A 20,674-nucleotide genomic window follows, 5' to 3' on the forward strand; every position below is an offset into this window, starting at 1 on the left:
ATAATTTGTTAAAGGCTTTATGCCTATATTTAGAAGAGATGTTAGTCTGTAATTTTCTTAGCATATATTGTCTTTGTTGGATTTTGGTATCAGGGTAGTTTCAGCCTCATGAAATGAGTTGGGGAGTGTTCCCTTTTTATTCTGGAAGAATTTATATATAGAATTGGCATTATTTTTTCATTAATCATTTGACAGAGTTCACAATTGAAGCCATTTGGACCTGGTATTATCTTGGTCAGTGGATTCTTAAATGCAAATTAACTCATTGTTTTAAATGAACATAGGGCTAGTCAGGTTATATGTTTTATAGAGAGCTTTGGTAGTTTCTGTCTTTCAAGGGATTTGTTCATTTCATCTGTATTTCCAAATATATATTAGCACAAAGTTATTTGTAATATCCCTTTGTTATTCTTTCAGTGTCTCTAGGATCTGTAACTACGTCCCTTCTTTCATAATGGTAATTTATATCTTCTCTTAATCAGTTTGGCTAAAGATTCATCAATTATTGACTTCTCAGAGAACCAGCTGGTGATTTTAGTGATTTAATTCATTAATAATTTTCCTGTCTTCATTTTTAAAATTTCATATTATCTTTCAAAAATAATAATTCTATTAATTATTTATTTTTGGCTGTGCTGGTTCTTTGTCACTGTGCGTGGCTTTTCTGTAGTTGCAGAGAGTGGGGGCTACTCTGTTGCAGTACGTGGCTTCTCATTGTGGTGGCTTCTCTCATTACAGAGCATGTGCTCCAGGGTGTGTGGGCCTCAGCAGTGACAGCACATGGGCTCAATAGGTGCAGCTCCTGGGCCCTAGAGCACAGGCTCCATAACTGTGGTGCACAAGCTTAGTTGCTCCATGCCATGTGGGATCTTCCTGGACCAGGGATCAAACCTCTGTCTCCTGTATTGGCAGAGGCATTCTTTATCACTGAGCCACCAGGGAGGCTCTGAATTCTATATTATTTTATACTTTTCTTCTTTTGACTTGCTTCTGATTTTTGTTCATTTCTTAAGGTAGGTGCTAAGATTGTTGATTATAAACCTTTCTTCTTTTATACTATGAGCATTTAGATGCTATTAATTTTCCTCTGACCTCAGACATGGAGTAGCTCCTCTCAGCTGCTGCCCCTGACCTTGGATGTGGGGTAGCTCCTCTCGGCCGCTCCTGCGCCATTGCAGCCTGGCGCTCTCGGTTACAATGGTGTGATCACTCACCTAGAGCCAGACATGCTGGAATGTGAAGTCAAGTGGGCCTTAAAAAGCATCACTATGAACAAAGCTAGTGGATGTGATGGAATTCCAGTTGAGCTGTTTCAAATCGTGAAAGATGATGCTGTGAAAGTGCTGCACTCAATATGCCAGGAAATTTGGAAAACTCAGCAGTGGCCACAGGACTGGAAAAGGTCAGTTTTCATTCCATTCCCTAACAATGGCAATGCCAAAGAATTCTCAAACTACCACACAAGTGCACTCATCTCACATGCTAGTAAAGTAATGGTCAAAATTCTCCAAGCCAGGCTTCAGCAATACATGAACCATGAACTTCCAGATGTTCAAGCTGGTTTAGAAAAGGCAGAGGAACCAGAGATCAAATTGCCAACATCTGCTGGATCATCGAAAAAGCAAGAGAGTTCCAGAAAAAACATCTATCTATTTCTGCTTTATTGACTACGCCAAAGCCTTTGTGTGGATCACAATAAGCTGTGTAAAATTCTGAAAGAGATGGGACTACCAGACCACCTGACCTGTCTCTTGAGAAATCTGTATGCAGGTCAGGAAGCAACAGATAGAACTGGACATAGAACAACAGACTGGATCCAAATTGGGAAAGGAGTACGTCAAGGTTGTATATTGTCACCCTGCTTATTTAACTTATATGCAGAGTGCGTCATGAGAAATGCTGGGATGGAAGAAGCACAAGCTGGAATCAAGATTGCCGGGAGAAATATCAATAACGTCAGATATGCAGATGACACCACCGTTATGGCAGAAAGTGAAGAAGAACTAAAGAGCCTCTTGATGAACATGAAAGAGGAAAGCGAAAAGGTTGGCTTAAAGCTTAACATTCAGAAAACTAAGATCATGGCATCTGGTCCCATCACTTCATGGCAAATAGATGGGGAGACAGTGGAAACAGTGTCATACTTTATTTGGGGGGGCTCCAAAATCACTGCAGATGGTGATTGCAGCCATGAAATTAAAAGACGCTTACTCCTTGGAAGGAAAGTTATGACCAACCTAGATAACATGTTAAAAAGCAGAGACATTGCTTTGCCAACAAAGGTCTGTCTAGTCAAGGCTATGGTTTTTCTAGTGGTCATGTATGGATGTGAGAGTTGGACTGTGAAGAAAGCTGAGCGCCAAAGAATTGATGCTTTTGAACTGTGGTGTTGGAGAAGACTCTTGAGAGTCCCTTGGACTGCAAGGAGAGCCAACCAGTCCATCCTGAAGGAGATCAGTCCCGGGTGCTCATTGGAAGGACTGATGCTGAAGCAGAAACTCCAGTACTTTGGCCACCTCATGCAAAGAGTTAACTCATTGGAAAAGACCCTGATGCTGGGAGGGATTGGGGGCAGGAGGAGAAGGAGACGACAGAGGATGACATGGCTGGATGACATCACCGACTCGATGGACATGAATTTGGGTAAACTCCAGGAGTTGGTGGTGGACAGGAGGCCTGGCGTGCTGCGATTCATGAGGTCACAGAGTCGGACATGGCTGAACGACTCAACTGAACTGAATTTTCCTCAAAATAGTGCTTCGTTGCCTCCCATAAAATTTTATATTTTGTGTTTTAAATTTTATGCAATTCAAAAAATTTTCTGATTTTTCTTGAAATTTGACCTTTGACCCATGAATTATTTAGAAGTGGATTTTTATAAACATTGGATGATTTTCTGGATTTCTTTCTGTTATTGTGTTCTAATTTATTTCATATTCTTTGTGTGATTTTTAATTATTTTATGTTTGTTAAAGTTTATTTTATAGCTCAGAATATGACCTGTCTTGGTGAATGTTACATGTGCACTTGAAATACTATGTATTTCATGATGTTGGGTAGTATGTCCTAAAAAAATCTCAGTTATGTTAAGTTCATTGGTAGTGTTTGGTCAGTTAGTTCAGTTGCTCAGTCGTGTCCAACTCTTTGTGACCCCAAGGACTGCAGCACGCCAGGGTTCCCTGTCCATCACCAACTCCTGGAGCCTACTCAAATTTGTGTCCATCGAGTTGGTGATGCCATCCAGCCATCTATCCTCTGTCGTCCCCTTCTCCTCCTGCCCCCAATCCCTCCCAGCATCAGGGTCTTTTCCAATGAGTCAACTCTTTGCATGAGGTGGCCAAAGTATTGGAGTTTCAGCTTCAGCATCAGTCCTTCCAATGAGCACCCGGGACTGATCTCCTTTAGGATGGACTGGTTGGCTCTCCTTGCAGTCCAAGGGACTCTCAAGAGTTCTTCTTTTGAACACAGTCCAAAAGCATGAATTCTTCGGCACTCAGCTTTCTTCATAGTCCAACTCTCACATCCATACATGACCACTGGAAAAACCATAGCCTTGACTAGACAGACCTTTGTTGGCAAAGTAATGTCTCTGCTTTTTAATGTGCTATCTAGGTTGGTCATAACTTTCCTTCCAAGGAGTAAGCGTCTTTTAATTTCATGGCTGCAATCACCATCTGCAGTGATTTTGGAGCCCCCAAAAATAAAGTATGACACTGTTTCCACTGTTTCCCTATCTATTTCCCATGAAGTGATGGGACCAGATGCCATGACTGTAGTAGCAATCATATTATCACGTTCATCATAACATTGCAAAACCGGGTCTATCTTTGTGGCTTGCTTCTTTATACATATCATTTTAATCACATTACTCAGTTTTACAAAAGGATTTACAAACCCAGATATTCATAGCAGATAGGCGGGTATCCTGACTGAGTAAAGTGGACCATATTGTAAACAGCAGGGAGTGGTGGGGACTATGGCAATGGGGCGAACTCATAATTTGTCTGAAAAGGCAGGACTAATCAAGTGCCATGAGAAATAGAGGCCCAATATTACTAACACCTACAGTTTTTAAAGATAAGTTGGTAATCTAGAGTTTTATATTATTTAGTTGTAATTGAAGGTACTTAAAAATGCTGAGTGGGTCATATAATATAAGCTGAACAGAATATCTGTGTAAATCATATCTAACCTTGCTAGTCTGTAGTCAGTCTTGTAAGGGAATTCCTAAATGGAGTAGGACATCTGTGCCCTAAGCCAGGTGTAAAATCAGAAGAGGGTGATTGAAGTGAGAGACTTGCTGTAGAAGATTCCTGTAAGGTCACATCACGTTCTAGGAATTATCGCTGAGTAGAAGTCACCCATGTAATAGATATGCCATGTCATGAAGGGGCCAAATAGGCATGTGTGTATACTTTTGATTGCTTGTGAAGTCACAGAGGGGCATGCAAGTTAATGTAGAGTATGAGCATTGATTCAGTACAAGGCCTTGGCCTCCCTCTGGACCTCTGTCTCATCTCTGGGCCTGCTCTAAGGAAATAGTTTCACTGTTTGGGTTCCCTGGCATGCTGTTTGCCCTTGGCATGTTTCTTGAGGAATGCTTGTTGTTGTTAAGGGGAAGTCAGTGAGAAGGCACTGCTGTGACCTTTAAAGAGATACCGTAATATCATGGAATTATAACACTGTAATACCATGGGACATGTATACAGTCAGAAGATGAAGATGTGTACTTTCATGGTAGCCTGCCTTGGTATACCAACAATCAAGTATGCATGTTGTTTAATATGGCATAAAATGAAGTAGAGACTTGGCAGTGGTCCTATAAATTGATTAATGTTGATGACCTGTGCATAATAGAGCCATCTACATTGATCAAATTAACCAAATATTTACTCTTCATTTAGTTTAGTGCTGTGTTAATGGCCAACACCTAATTTAATGTCAGTTAACACATTGTTTTCTAGTTAAGATTGCAGTTAATATTATGTAATGAACATCTGGTGGCTCAGATGTAAAGAATCTCCTTACAGTGCAGGAGACCTGGGTTCAAGCCTTGGGTCAGGAAGATCCCCTGGAGTAGGAAATGGCAACCCACTCCAGTATTCTTGCCTAGAGAATTCCGTGGACAGAGGAACCTGGTGGATTACAGTGTATAGGGTTGCAAAGAATTGGACACGACTGAGCGAGTTAGACTTTCACTTTAACATTATATAATAATAATAGTTGTAAAGATAGATTATTTCATCTGATTAAAAATTGCTTGAAATATGAAGAGAAAATGATTTCTTTAAAAATCCCTACAATGTTAGAGACTTGTGTTATTCCATAATTTCTTCTGGGAAATGAGTATAGCATAAAATTTTCATTTTTTTGAAATTTATTTCAGTTTGATGGAACTAAAAAACTGAATTTGAAAAAACTAAGTGAATTTTATAACTTTTATATCCATGAAATAACACTTAAATCATGTGGGAATCACATAAGCCAATACACATTATGTGACAGGTAACTGTCACTAACTGATACTAACATTTTGGGTGAAAGGACAGCATAGGTCTCCCCAAGTACCATAAGATCCTTTGATGCTTTGCTAACCATATTCCCAGAGCAGTGTTCTGGGAGTTGGGCTCATCCTGAAATAGGAAAACATGCTCTGTAGACATTGGCAAACACTATTTCAACATCTCAGTTGGAATGCTGTGCCAATGCTGCTTCTGAACTTCGAGTGTTCTGGCTTTCATGGAGTTGTAGGGGAGGCCTTGTGTCCTTTGAGTCCAGCCCATCACTGTCAAATTCCTTTGTTCTCTTGGCTGTGTAGTGTGGATGATCCTTCTTCAGATTCCTAAGGATTCTTTGCTGCCAGCTTTTTTTCCCTCTAACATGTACCTCTTAGTCTGAAAAAAAAAAAAGTGAATCTTTCTGTTTTAAATCTTGAGAAATAGAGGTTTAAAGAAAGAGTATAGACAACTGTTATTTATGGTTTCAACTCTTGGGAGGAAACAGGGCCATGTGCTTTATGTCTTTCTTGTTTAATTGCTAAGAGTCATTCAGAATTCATGAGTTGACTTAATTTTTCTTGGGCAAAAGTACTAAGAAAAGATTCAAGTCTGCAAAATGCTGCCAATTCAACTCTTAAATTATGCATTTTACATGTAAACATTGCAAATTGTAAGATATTTTAAATGAATTTTTAATTCAGTTATTTAACATTAAAGTTTAAATTCTTGCCTAGAGTCTCAAACATGGAAGTACACTCTAAAAGAAAGTATTTCATTAAAAAAAAATAAAATAGAAAAAAATTAGTTATTTAAATCTTGAAACACACTCATTTCCTTCCTTCTTTACTCTTTTGAAGAAATTTTCATTTTTATTCAGTATGTTAAATAGGAATCTTGAGACACAATCACAAAGCAACTTTTTGTTTTCCAAGAGTCTGTTTAAATTTATTCAAGATCCACTTTTTTTTTTCCTAGATGAAAATTTAAGCAGGTTACACATTTTTTTCTGATCACTCTGAGTTTAAAAATAAAGCGAGAAAATCTCAATTTATATACAGATATATATGTGTAGTTCTCAGAATGCTAGTGATCCACCCAGTAGTCCAGAGGTCAGCCTCCAGCTTCCTTCTGTGAGTAGTCTCATTAGATAGCCCTTTCAGACAGAATCTAAGGCAACCCTGAACCAGCTTTTACGTGTGTTCACTTCTCATCCACTCAGATGTCCTTTGCCGTGACAGATTCAGGGAAAGTAGGCCCTTTTGCTGGGTAGGAGTGGAATGGACTGAGTGCACACCACACCTCTCCACAAAGTCTCTTTACTGACATTCACACCTCAGCAATTTATTCTCTGTGTAGTCCTAAAAGTTACATTGTCAGGTTTCAGCCATCTTTGTGCAAATCCTTCAGTACAGTCAGTCTTAAAATTTGTTTTGATATCTTGTATCTTATATCTGACATTTTAGGGTGTTGTATGACTTGCCAAATTCTGTTCATAGAGAATTCTGATAGCTCAGAAACATAACAGACTGTTTATGTTAAGTTCTGTATGTGAGGCTGACAGCAGAGAAGATACATTAATGTTTACAAATAAATTGAGTTTTTAATTGTTCAGTTTTGGTCTTCTTGGTAAAGAAGTGCCCCATCACCTTAATCATACTACGAGTGATAATATCATTTGCTTTGGAGATATGGTCTGGGGAAGAGTTTGAAATGGTAGAAAATATACTCCATCAAAAGTCAGAAGAAATAGGTCCTAGTTTTAAGACCTTTGGCAAGACTATCTCTTTGGACCATAGTATTTTCATGTGCAAATTGACTTGTTGAGTTTTTATGGTGGGCTTACTGTATTGGAGTTATTCGTGTACCTCACAGTATTCTAATGAAATTATCTTAAGTAATTACACTGATCAAAGTATGATTACAAGTTGAATATGTTCAAAATGAAAGAACACTGCTTTACAAGACCCTGATCTTTCCCTGAGGGGCTAGGAAAGGCTTTTCTGTTAGAAGATAACACTTGAGTTGATAGGAAGAATGAGTAGGAGGTTATTAAGTAAAGCATTGAGTGTGGAACAGAGCAAATCAGAGGAAAAGCAGAAGACAGAGCAAAGGCTCTGACTGAAGAAGTCAAGAGAAATTTAATTGGTAAAATGGATCAGATTTGATCATGGATTGGGTTTGCGTGATGGTAAGAGAATAGAAATAATCAATGAAGATTTATAAACTTCTGACTTGTCCAACTTGATTGCTAGTTGAGCCCTTTGCTAGCACAGGGAACTCTAGAAAGGAGCAGATAGGTATATAGGGGATGCAGGCATAGAGATGAAGATCAAGAATTTGATCTTGGACAAGTTGACTTGAGGTACCTTTGAGATAGCTACTTGGAGATATGAGAAGTATTCAGATATGGAAAGAAAACCAGAGATAAATTGTATCACCGAAGCTACAGGAAAACTGTGTTTCAAGGAGAGGGCAATAGTCATTACTGTTAGATGCTCCTGAGGGTCCAAGAATGAATTCAAGAGTTTTGGAGCCATCAGGAGATCTCTGGGAAACCTAGGGAGAACTGTTGTTAAGAAGTCATGGTGGCCAGAGTGGATTAAAGACTGAATGGTAGAAGAGTCTGGAGAGAGTGGGTATAGGCCACTCTTTCAAACAGATCAATGGTGAGGTATCAGAGAGAGGGCAGCTCCTGGAGGAAACTATGGGCTGGAGGGAGGGAGGAGTTTTGCACTAAGTGGAAATACTTGAGTATGTTTAAATGCTGTCAGAAAGTCTTAAGTGTAGAAGGGGGAGGTTGAGATTACATGAGAGGGAACAGTCTGTGATAAGGTTACTGAGAGGGCCAGGAGGATGGAATATAAATTATGCTCAGATGAGGGGGCGGGGTTCGCCTTAGATGAGCTTCTTTAAGAGGAGAGAGGAAAAAGAGGACTAGGCAGATCGAAGCTGACTTGTAGGTTTGGAAGCAGATGAGGGAGTTTTCATCTGATGACTTTATGCAAAAATCCATACTAATTTAAAGTTTTGTGATTCTGTAATAGAGTAGTGATAATAATAATAAACATTTATGGACTGATCTCTATGTGCTATGTGGTGGTTAATTAATTAAGTATGGTAGTTAAGTATACATTCTCTGTAGATAAAATGTCTGGATTTGAATCCAAGGTTTACTACTTTCTATGTGACCCTGGGTGTTCACTGGAAGGACTGATGCTAAAACTGAAACTCCAATACTTTGGCCACCTCATGCGAAGAGTTGACTCATTGGAAAAGACCCTGATGCTGGGAGGGATTGGGGGCAGGAGGAGAAGGGGACGACAGAGGATGAGATGGCTGGATGGCATCACCGACTCGATGAACTTGAGTTTGAGTAAACTCCGGGAGTTGGTGATGGACAGGGAGGCCTGGCGTGCTGTGATTCATGGGGTCGCAAAGAGTTGGACACGACTGAGCGACTGAACTGAACTGAACTGATGTGACCCTGAACTATGTGACTTAGAACTGGTTGTTATTCTCTCTGGGCCTCAATATCTTATATATAAGCTATAAAATATATAAGATCTCCAGGGGATCTTCCCAATCCAGGGATCAAACCCAGGTCTCCCACGTTGCAGGAGGATTGTTTACCAGTTGAGCTACCTGGGAAGCCATAAAATACTTTATGGTATTAAATGAGAGAGAGAGTGTGTGTATGTGTATGCACATGTGTATGTTTATATATCCAGTTCCAGTTCAGTCACTCAGTCGTGTCCGACTGTTTGCGATCCCATGAACCGCAGTGCACCAGGCCTCCCTGTCCGTCACCAACTCCCGGAGTTTACCCAAACTCATGTCCATTGAGTCGGTGATGCCATCACCCATTTCATCCTCTGTCGTCCCCTTCTCCTCCTGTCCTCAATCTCTCCCAGCATCAGGGTCTTTTCAAACGAGTCAGCTCTTCGCATCAGGTGGCCAAAGTATTGGAGTTTCAGCTTCAACATCAGTCCTTCCAATGAACACCCAGGACTGATCTCCTTTAGGATGGACTGGTTGGATCTCCTTGCAGTCCAAGGGACTCTCAAGAGTCTTCTCCAACACCACAGTTCAAAAGCATCAAGTCTTTGGTGCTCAGCTTTCTTTATAGTCCAACTCTCAAATCCATACCTGACTACTGGAAAAACCATAGCCTTGACTAGATGGACCTTTGTTGACAAAGTAATATCTCTGCTTTTTAATATGCTGTCCAAGTTGATCATAACTTTCCTTCCAAGGAGCAAGTATCTTTTAATTTCATGGCTGCAATCACCATCTGCAGTGAATTTGGAGCCCCCCAAAATAAAGTCAGTCACTGTTCCCACTGTTTCCCTATCTCTTTGCCATGAAGTGATGGGACCGGATGCCATGATGTTAGTTTTCTGAATGTTGAGCTTTAAGCCAACTTTTCCACTCTCCCCTTTAACTTTCATCAAGAGGCTCTTTAGTTCTTCTTCACTTTAGTGCTTAATTGAATAGTCATTGGAAGGACTGATGCTGAAGTTGACGCTCCAGTACTTTGGCCACCTGATGCAAAGAGCTGACTCATTATAGAAGAACCTGATACTGAAAACGATTGAGGGCAGGAGGAGAAGGGGGCGACAGAAGATGAGATGGTTGGATGACATCACTGATTCAATGGATATGGGTTTGAACAAACTCTGGGAGATAGTAAAGGACCTGGGAGCCTGGCGTGCTGCAGTCCATGGGGTCAAAAAGAGTTGGACACAAATTAGTGACTGATTAACAGCAATGTGGACTTGCTATGTGTGTTGTCAGCTAAAGTAGTGACTGAGGGAGCGGTCATCATCAGCCATCAGCATCAGATACCGCCTTCATTACATTCTTCTGATGATGAAAGTATTAGCCTTATTTTACAAATAAGCGATGTAATCAGAGAATAACTGACTTATTTGAGGCCCCACAGCAAAGCAGATGAAAGAGTCAGATTTCAAACTAGGCCTTATCCAGCTTCAAATCTATGCTTTTACGAGTTTTGAAAGCAGCTTATATAGAATATTTCTTCTGTAGTTATCTCAGTGCCTGAGATTTCATTGTTAACCTTATGTAAAAATGAGAAGTATACAGCATTATAATTCAACTATACTTCAGTAAAAAAAAAAAAAAAAAATTAAAAGACGGGAGGTAAATGAAGTCAGTCTTGCACAGCTGCTGCCACCCCGGAGTCTGCCGTCTGCCAGCAGTCCTGCTCCTGCCTCTCATCCCCAACCCTGGTCCTGCCAGTCTCCTCTTCCTCTACTGGAATCCTGCCATATTTTGGTAGTTTTCCCACCTACATCTCTGTCTTTCATTCTTTACCTTTCACTGCCTCCCCCCCTTTTTCTCATTTGTGTCAAAGATTGTGTAACTTCAGCTTGAAGTTAGTGATTTGAGGGTTGAGGGTGTATGTTATCCTGTACAGTTAAAGGGGATGGGGCACATCCCCTGTGCTGCTTCTTTGGAGTGATATCTGAAGAATGAAGTGATGGAGGTTTTGTGCCAGTTTGCTGTCCACAGTTACTTTAAAAATTTTATTTTATTTTATTTATTTATCTATTTTTGGCTTTGCTGGTTCTTCATTGCTGCACAGGCTTTTCTCTAGTTGTGGTGAGTGGAGGCTGCTCTCTAGTTGTGGTGTGTGGACTTCTCATGGCAGCGGTTTCTCTTGTGGAGCATGGGCTTTAGGGCATGTGGGCTGAGTAGTTACAGCTCTCAGGCTCTAGAGCACATGCTCAGTAGTTGTGATGCATGAGCTTTGTTGCTCTGTGGCATGAGGTATCTTCTTGGACTAGGGATTGAACTTGTGTCTTCTGTATTGGCAAACCAATTCTTTACCGCTGAGCCGCCAGGGAAGCACCCACATTTACTTTTGAAAACATCTCCACTACATTTATAATAATCATTGGAACAAATACCCTCCCTTTACCTATTTCTACCCAGGAGGTGGCTTTTTCCTGCCATTGCCTATTCTGTGATCAAATGACCTTTGCTGTTTGCCTCTTAGGTTCTTTCAATTTTCCTTTTTAAAATTGAGAGACTTTCCCTAAAGTTATTTAACTTAAAAACTTTTCCTGATGTTATCAAGTGCTTTATATTCTACCACAGATGGCTCATTTTATGAAACATTTTATCCTGCAAATTTAACTCCCCAGAGTTTCATCAGACTATATGTAATGAACAGGAAGTTTTATAGAATAAAGGTGCTATGAACATTTATTTTTTATACTAATTGTAATCATAGAAGTATGTTATTTTGTTACTTTTTGGGGAGAACTGAGATAATATCACTTCAAAATAAAACAGTTTGAGATAGTGCCATGGACATAATGTATTTTTCATAGTTAGAATAACTTCTTTGTTGGATTCCTCTCACTTAACCTCCTGTTATTCCCATACTGTTCTACAGTCCCAGGGGGCAGGCATTCTTTTCAGAAGAGATAACAGTTGATTTTGACTTGCCAGGAGTTAGCTCTGGTAAGTTACTGTTTTCTTTTTTTTAATTTTAATAACGATACTGGGGTATAATTTATACTACAAAGAACTCACCCATTTAAAATATAAAATTAAGTTATTTTTAGTAGACTTGTAGGGTTACACAGCTATCAGAATAAATCAGTTTTAGTTTTCCATTGCCCTGGAAAGTTCCGTTGAACCTATTTGCATCAGTCTCTTTTCCTTTCTCTCTAGTCCGTGCAGCCAAGCCACTGATTTGCCTCTTCTCACTATAGATTTGCCTTTTCTGAACTTTTCATATTAGTGGAATAGTACAGTGTGTATAAAGAGTTGGACACTACTGAGCGACTGAACTGAACTGAACTGAGGCTTTTGAATCTGGGGTCCTTTTACTTAGCAAAATTTTTTTGAGAGGCTCATCCATGTTGTAACATGTATCAGTAGCTTGTTGCTTTTTATTTATGCATAGTATTTCATTGTATGGATATGCAACATTTTGTTTATTCATCAGCTAATGGATATTTATATTTTTTCCATTCACAAGTATGAGATAAATAATGCTGTTATAAGCATTCATAGTCTTTGCATGGACATATATTTTCATTTTCAATCTACTTCCGTAGATTCCTAGGAATGAAATTTCTGGGTTGTATGGTAAGTTTACTCCATGTCTATGTTAAATTTTTTTAAGGAACTGAAACTATTTTCTGAAGTTATTGTACCATTTTACATTCCCAGTAGCAGTAAATGAGGAGGATTCCAGTTTCTCTATACCCTCATCAGTGCTTCATATTGTCTGGATTATAGCCGTTCCAGTGGCTGTGTGATAGCCTTATTATGGTTTCAGTTTGCCGTTTCCTAGTGAGCATCTTTCCATGTGTTTACTGATTACCTTTGTTAAAATACTTACTTAGATTTTTGCCCATTTTAATATTAGGCTGTCTTACTGTTGAGCTGTAATAATTATTTATATTCTATAGACAAATCCTTTGTCAGGGGTGTAGTTTACAGATATGTTTCTCAGTCTATACTTTGATTTTTTATCTTCTTAATTAAACCTTTTGAAGTACAAACTTTCAAAAAATTTTAATGAAGTCTAGATTATTGTTTTCTTTTACGATTTATGGTCCTGGTGACACATCTAAGACCTCTTTGACTAACCCAAGGCCACAAAAATTTTCTCCTATATTTATATCTAGAAGTTTTATAGCTTTAATGCTTTCATTCAGGTTTATGATATATTTTTGAACTGATTTTTGTGTATGTGGTGACGTAAGGTCTGAGTTAAACTTTTTGCATATTAATATTGAACTGTTCCAGTATGATTTGTTGAAAAGACTATTTTTCCCCATTTAATTGTCTTCTGCCTCTGTTGAAAGCATTTGATCATAAATACAGGGTTTATTTCAGAACTGTCAATCCTGTGCCATTTGTCTGGGAATCTGTTCTTATGCCAGTACTGCACTGTCTTGATTGCTATGGCCAATTTATAGCAAATTTTGAAATCAGATAGTGTAACTTTTCCAAATTTATTCTTCTTTTTTGGTATTCTTTTGGCTGTTCTAGTTCTTTGCCTTTTCATGTGTTTTATAATTAGTATCCACAGGAAGTCTGCTTCAATTTTTATTGGTTTTACTCTCTATCTGTAGACCAGTTAGGGTAGGATTGGTGTCTAACAATACTAAATCTTCCAACTCATGAGGGTTGCATATCTGTCCTTTTATTTAGTCTTTTTAAAATTTCTTTCATTGAATTTTATAGTTTTCAGGGTATAGATCCTGGACATATTTTGTGAATTTACAGTGTTGTGCAATGATGCTTTAAAATATTTTCAGTCTATGTCTCATCCCTCATCACCATTAAAACTTTGCTCAAATGCTTTCGGTTAATTTCTCCCAGTTTGTATTCGAATCTGGCAAATATAAGATAGTGTCTTATAAAATAAATCAGTAGCCTCTAAAATTTTTATTTATGGTTTTTAAAAGTAAAGGGATGACCAATTTTTATTACTTTGACTTAGTGAATGGCCAGTAGATGTTTAATAAGTACTGTCGTGGCAGTCTGTCTACATTACTTGATAATATAAAACACAAGCTTTCTCTGAAGGGATTTGGTCTATCACATGACCTCCTGTTCCTTCTTCTCTAGGTGTTGCAGCTTCCCTGGAAGTCTCTGAGAGCCCTGGGAGTGTTCAAGTTGCCCGGGGTCAGACAGCAGTCCTGCCCTGTACTTTCACCACCAGCGCCGCCCTCATTAACCTCAATGTCATTTGGATGGTCATTCCTCTCTCCAATGCAAACCAGCCTGAGCAGGTACTTCTGTTCCATCCTGTGCTGCCACTGAGATTTTAATCTTTTTATAAGAGGTGGGTAGGAAAGTGTCTTGAATACATATTTGATTTCTAGAATAAGGTGATACTTTCAGTATGCCTGTGCTGTTTTAAGTCCTATTCCTACATTGTTAGCCAACTATCAAAAGAAGCTATCCTCTTTGTGAAAGACTTTAAAAAAAATTAAGACATGTCAAGAGGATCCTTCTGAGGAATATGTAGGAATCTGGAATCTTATCAGAAGACATTGTTGATAGGAAATACTGAGACAGTAAAAGAAAGGTATATTTTGACAGGAAGGGACTGGCACTGACATAGGTGGATGAGCAAGTACTTTTTAAAGGTAGTGATAATAGTATTAAGGAAGTAACTTTAGATAGTATTAATAGTACTTGATTTATTTGGTTAATTGCAGAAGTATTTTAAAATAAAGCCAGGCACACTAGTCATCTTCCAAGATGTTCAAATAGAAGCTACTACCTCATAAGCTATATCAGTTATAGGTAAAAGACCCCATTACATGTGATACCCATTACAGAAAATAATGCTCAGAAAATTAGTGACTCGTGACCATGACTATACCTTTCCTTCCCAAAGTTAACTTATTTCTGTTATGAAGTTTTTCTGCTTCAGTAGAATTTTTACTGCCTAAAAATATTTGATAAGCCAAGTTTTCTGATAAGAAATTTAAATAGATGTGTTTGACAGTAACTTCTTCTAGTTCTTTAGTCCATGGGCCTTTTATAATTAGACTGAGATCATTTTGTTCAACCTCATCATTTGAGGAGTCAATGATAGAGGCAAGGAAAGACTTGACTACACCCAAATATTTACAGGTAAAGCTTGGATAAAACCAGGTACCTCACTGTCAGCCTAAAGAGCTTTTTGCAACTTCATTCTGAGTCCTCTCTCATGAATTCAGTTCAGTTCAGTTCAGTCACTCAGTCGTGTCCAACTCTTTGTGACCCCATGAATTGCAGGATGCCAGGCCTCCCTGTCCATCACCAACTCCCAGCGTTTACTCAAACTCATGCCCAGTCGGTGATGCCATCCAGCCATCTCATCCTCTGTCGTCCTCTTCTCCTCCTGCCCCCAATCCATCCCAGCATCAGGGTCTTTTCCAATGAGTCAGTTCTTTGCATCAGGTGGCCAAAGTACTGGAGTTTCAGCTTCAGCATCAGTCCTTCCAATGAACACCTGGGACTGATCTCCTTCAGGATGGACTGGTTGGATCTCCTTGCAGTCCAAGGGACTCTCAAGAGTCTTTTCTAACACCACAGTTCAAAAGCATCAATTCTTCGGTGCTCAGCTTTCCTCACAGGCCAACTCTCACATCCATACATGACCACTGGAAAAACCATAGCCTTGACTAGACAGACCTTTGTTGGCAAAGTAATGTCTCTGCTTTTTAATATGCTATCTAGGTTGGTCGTGACTTTCCTTCCAAGGAGTAAGCATCTTTTAATTTCATGGCTGCAATCACCAGAATAGTTGGCTTTAATAAATAAATTGACGTAAGAAAAGCAGTCATGGATTGTAACTCTTCTTCCCTTTTTTGACATTCATTTATATCCAGTCTATAACTTGATCTTATCATTTTGTGACCTAGTAAGCATGAGAATGTCAGTGCTAGTTTAACTTTTTATTTTGAAATTAATTTTTTGAACTGGTAAAAATATTTATGGACCAAAAGTAAGGTATCATAAAATGCACTTTATATATTCTGATGAGTTAGCTAAAGATACAGTGTTGTTCCAGTTTGGTATGTAGAAATTTAAAACCCCTGGATACCTACAAATAGGTGCTATGGTAAAAAGTTGGTGACAACTCTAAGATTAGAAATAAAATTTTCCAATGTTTGGTATAGTCTGCTCTTTACTGTATAGTTCCTGTTATGTGTCTAGAAGGAGATGCATTGGCCAAATGATTTCTTTTGCTTTCCTTTGCAGGTCATTCTCTATCAAGGTGGACAGATGTTTGATGGTGCCCCCCGATTCCATGGTCGGGTAGGATTTACAGGCACCATGCCAGCCACCAATGTCTCCATCTTCATTAACAACACTCAGCTGTCAGATACAGGCACCTACCAGTGTTTGGTTAACAACCTTCCAGATAGAGGTGGCAGGAATATTGGGGTCACTGGTCTCACAGTTTTGGGTGAGTGACAGGGCATGTTCCAGGTACTCTGGCTTTACTTACAAATTTACTTCCAGGCACATTTACTTCTGCCATTTCTTCTGCACACTCTGACTGCTTGTGTCTTTTTCCTGTCCTCTCTCCTTGTAGCCATATCTGGACTCTGCTTCTCTGTGCTTCTTCATATAGTCTCTGCACCCATTACTCCATTTCAGGTGGTTCTCAAAAGCTTACTTCTTAAATGACTTTTCCTGAAGGTGGAGAAAGACAGTAAAAATACCATCAAAAGTAGCCCCTCACTTTTCCTAAGCTTTTATGTGTGTGCCCAGTCACTTCAGTCATGTCCTACTCTTTGCAGCCCTGTGGACTGTAGCACCAGGCTCCTCTACCCATTGGATTCTTCAGGCAAGAATACTGGAGTTGGTTGCCATGCCCTCCTCCATTTGATATTCCCAACCCAGGGAGTGAACCCATGTCTGTTTTATCTCCTGCATTGGCAGGAGGGTTCTTTACCATTAGTGCTACCTGGGAAGCCCAAGCTTTTATAGGATAAGACATTGTTGGATGCAAATTAAATCATGGATGTTTGATAATGTGTAGGGAGCAGGGAGCTTCGCACACATGAGAATAAATTTGCTACTACTTACTATTTATGAGATGCTAAATAGGCCCACGACTCTTCTAAGCTTTAACTCTTGTTCTGGCAGAATTTTAATAATACCTCCTTTTACTTTCAAAACTATCATTGTTTGGATGATAAATTATATGATCAACTCAGTCTTAATACTGAGACCAAATAGATTCAGAGCCTTTTCCAAGGTTATGTGGGCTTCCCTGGTGGCTCAGTTGGTAAGGAATCTGCCTGCAACACAGGAGACCCGGGTTTGATCCTTGGGTCGGGAAGATCCCCTGGAGAAGGACATGGCTACTCACTCCAGTATTCTTGTTTGGTAAATCCCATGAACAGAGGAGCATGGTGGTCCATGGAGTTGCAAGAGTTGAACACGACTTATTAACTAAACCACCAACAGCCACCAATATCAAGGTTGTGTAGACTTTGAATGACAGTAAAGCTCAGATTACAATGTAGATCTCTTTGCTCAAACCAGTATTCTTTCCATTATACCAAGCAGGTAGACTTAATTTATCTCATGCTAAATTAACTTCATCCTAAACATGTTTTGTTTCTCAGTTCTGCTGCTTCTGAGATAAAGTGCTGCCTCATAAATGGATGTTTGTGGTAGAAGTGGCTACATTGAGCTCTTTTGGGGAGACTGAGAAATACTTAGAGAAGGCTGATGCTCTGGACTGTCCTCCATCCTACTCAGGTCTCAGAATCGACTCCAGGATTCCTTGGCACATGCTCCCGCTTTTCCCTTCCACTGTTGAATCACTTGGGGATACCAGTGTTTTTTACTATAAACTACCACCTCCTTCCTTTAGTGTTCTTTCTTGGAAAAGTTTGTGTTTCACATCCTTTGTGTCCTTATCTTTCTTAATGATAATAAAATGTCCATGTGTTACTATCAAGTAGTAGATATACTTGAACCTCATTCTAACTCCCCCTACTAGAGAATAGAAGTTGGTATAAAGTTAGTGTGTCTGGTTTTGTTAGTAGAGTTAACTGTGTTCTTAAGTAGAGTTAAGACCAATGTTAAGGTGGTTTTAGCAAAGAGTAGCTGGCAGGGTAAGTGGGTACTGTTCCTTGAAATATCTTCTTTACAAATGGGCTCTTTCATAATTAATTAAAAAATTTTAATTATGGTAAAATATAACAAAAATTTACCATCTTAGCCAGTTTTTAAGTGAGCAATTCAGTGGTGTTTGGACTAATCTCCAGAACTTTCTTCAACTTGCAAAGATAAAACTCCACCCATTAAATGACATTTTTGTGTCCCCTCAGCTGCTGGAAATCACTGTTCTGTTTTCTTTTTCTGTGAATTTGAGTACCCTAGGGACCGCATATAAGTGGAGTCATACATTATTTGTCTTTTTATAACTGAATTTTTTCACTTAACATGATATTCTCTGGCTACCTCCATGTTGTAGCCTGTGTCAGAATTTCCTTACTTACCAAGGCTAAATAATACTCCATTGTATGTCCATACTATATTTTGTTCATCCATCCATCTATAGACACTTGGGTTATTTCCACCTTTTAGCTATTGTGAATAATGCCGCTGTGAACTTGTGTGAATTCGGTAATGCTTTTAAAAGCAATAGGTTGACAGAGGATTTTAAAAATAATATGAGTACAGATCTTTGGAGGAAAAAAACAAGTTAAACTAAAACCATAAGGTATCTTGAAAATGTAGTCAGAAGCTGTTGCCCTTTTTACATACTTGCTCCCTGCCAGCTGAAGCTGTCGGCCCTGCACTCGTGACCAAGTCCTGTGAACAGTACACACCATTCACTGGCTTTGCTCACGAGGAGGTCTTCTGGTATGTGCTCCCCAACAGTGCCCTCTGAGGTTCCAGTGTGCTGAATGTTGATGTGTCTTCTGTCATCCTCTGGCTCATGGTAAATGTATCCTCTGTTACTTACTCTTCCTGTTACAGTTCCCCCTTCTGCCCCACACTGCCAAATCCAAGGGTCACAGGATATCGGCAGCGATGTCATCCTGCTCTGTAGCTCAGAGGAAGGCATTCCTCGACCAACTTACCTTTGGGAGAAGTTAGACAATACCCTCAAACTACCTCCAACAGCGACTCAGGGTATGTATGGTGTTGCTTTGTCCATTTGATTCATTATCATGGAAAATTTCATTTCACAGGTGATTCACAAAGTAATTAACTTTAATAGATTTTGAGAGCTTGTTTGGAGGTTCTAGCAGGGGAGCACAGCTACTCATATACCCTTGACTGAAGACCGGTCCTCCTCTATCGGGGATGGTCGTCCTCTTCGACAGAGCGCGCAGCTTCGGGAGGGACACACATGGAGCCGTGAGGGAGGAAGGGGACACCCGCCTAGCCAGCCAGATCAGCCGAATCAACCCTGGCGATCAATGGGGTGACAGATGTGGCAACCAGATCGCCCTGACATCCAAAGAACACACTGTATTTGTAACTGCTGAAAAGCTCTCAGGATTGTTTTGTGTTTTCAGCTCTAAAGAGAATAAAACTATTTTCTTTCATCTTCTCATTGCTGACTTTATGAAATGTATCTTATCCAGTGGTAACTATATATGGAAATTCTGTTTCTTTGTAGTGAAGATTTAAAATAGCTAATCGGTAGTTTCTTTGAATTGCTAACTGTAAAATAATCCTTAAAGTTTGTAACTGAGAATCTACTTTCTACTTAAGAAACAATTGCCTGTGTTAGTATGAGAAACATCCACATAGTTACGAGACGGTTAATCATCCTTTTCAGCCTCAAGTCTAATGAGAGGAGGAAGATGGGAAAGAGATCAGGAAAAGGCCTCAGATCATGGGAGATTAAGGAGTTAATCACAGCAGACAGGTAAAGATGGAGGAGGCATGAGTATCATTGAGGGCTTACTGCATATAAATCCAACTGCTTAGATTTGATATTAAAGGAAACATCCTTGAAAACTGAGGAAAATGTATGAAATGAGGGAAATTCTACAATTATATATATAATTCTATTTCAAGGAGATACATTTTTGCTATCTTGTGTGTTACATCATCTCTAATACAGATCATATCTCTTCTAGCATTCTCAGGGAAGATTTACAGATCTTAAGGAGCTGGCAATTAATGGAGAGGTCCCAAACAACCTTAGTTATGCTTGATAAGTTTGAATCATATTAATGGTGTATACTTGTCATGGGAAGGAAAGTCCTAAGTTCTATGGTGAAGTTGGACATGAAAGAACCAGGATCACCAGCCTCTTAAGAGCGTTTCAGTTTCCTTTAAGAATCCCCACAGAAATTATTAATGGATCTTCCCATCACTTTTTAATTAACCTATCCCAGTATTATTTTAAAAACCAATTTTTCACCATAATAACTTCTGGGTTATTCTAATTATGATTACTACAATGCTGTTGTTCCTTACTGATTGTTTATTGCTAGATGTTTTAACCATACAGTGAGGCTAAATAGCTTTTTTTTTTTTTTTCTTTTGTGGCCTGATTTATTAATCTTAATGTTATAAGTGGCATGTTTAGAATAGCTCTTATCTTTAAATCCTGAAAACTATATTCAAGTTCTAGATTGTCCAGTAACTATTTCTATGACAGTTCACCTCTTTGGGCCTGTGTTATCCTTTTTGTGTGTGTGTTG

The 20,674-nt window shown here is 39.2% G+C and overlaps 1 protein-coding gene and 1 long non-coding RNA gene across 5 annotated transcripts in view; one reads left to right on the forward strand and one right to left on the reverse strand.

Annotated features, from left to right (window-relative positions):
- The window catches only part of IGSF11 (immunoglobulin superfamily member 11), a 139,377-nt gene that overhangs the window by 107,450 nt on the left and 11,253 nt on the right, over positions 1 to 20,674 (forward strand). For all 4 annotated transcript variants that reach the window (XM_043875168.1, XM_043875170.1, XM_043875169.1 and 1 more), the window contains exons 2-4: positions 14,115 to 14,278; positions 16,245 to 16,452; positions 18,990 to 19,145. In XM_043875168.1, coding sequence (XP_043731103.1) covers positions 14,115 to 14,278; positions 16,245 to 16,452; positions 18,990 to 19,145 — 528 coding nt within the window. The remainder of the gene's footprint in view (positions 1 to 14,114; positions 14,279 to 16,244; positions 16,453 to 18,989; positions 19,146 to 20,674) is intronic.
- On the reverse strand, positions 10,761 to 20,193 carry LOC122675950. The gene is made up of 3 exons (XR_006335374.1): positions 19,301 to 20,193; positions 14,867 to 14,871; positions 10,761 to 10,772 (listed from the first exon to the last, which is right to left on the reverse strand). It is a non-coding gene; the product is annotated as an uncharacterized LOC122675950 (long non-coding RNA).

The sequence above is a fragment of the Cervus elaphus genome, chromosome 19 (genome assembly GCF_910594005.1).
Source record: "Cervus elaphus chromosome 19, mCerEla1.1, whole genome shotgun sequence".
Classification (NCBI taxonomy): domain Eukaryota; kingdom Metazoa; phylum Chordata; class Mammalia; order Artiodactyla; family Cervidae; genus Cervus; species Cervus elaphus.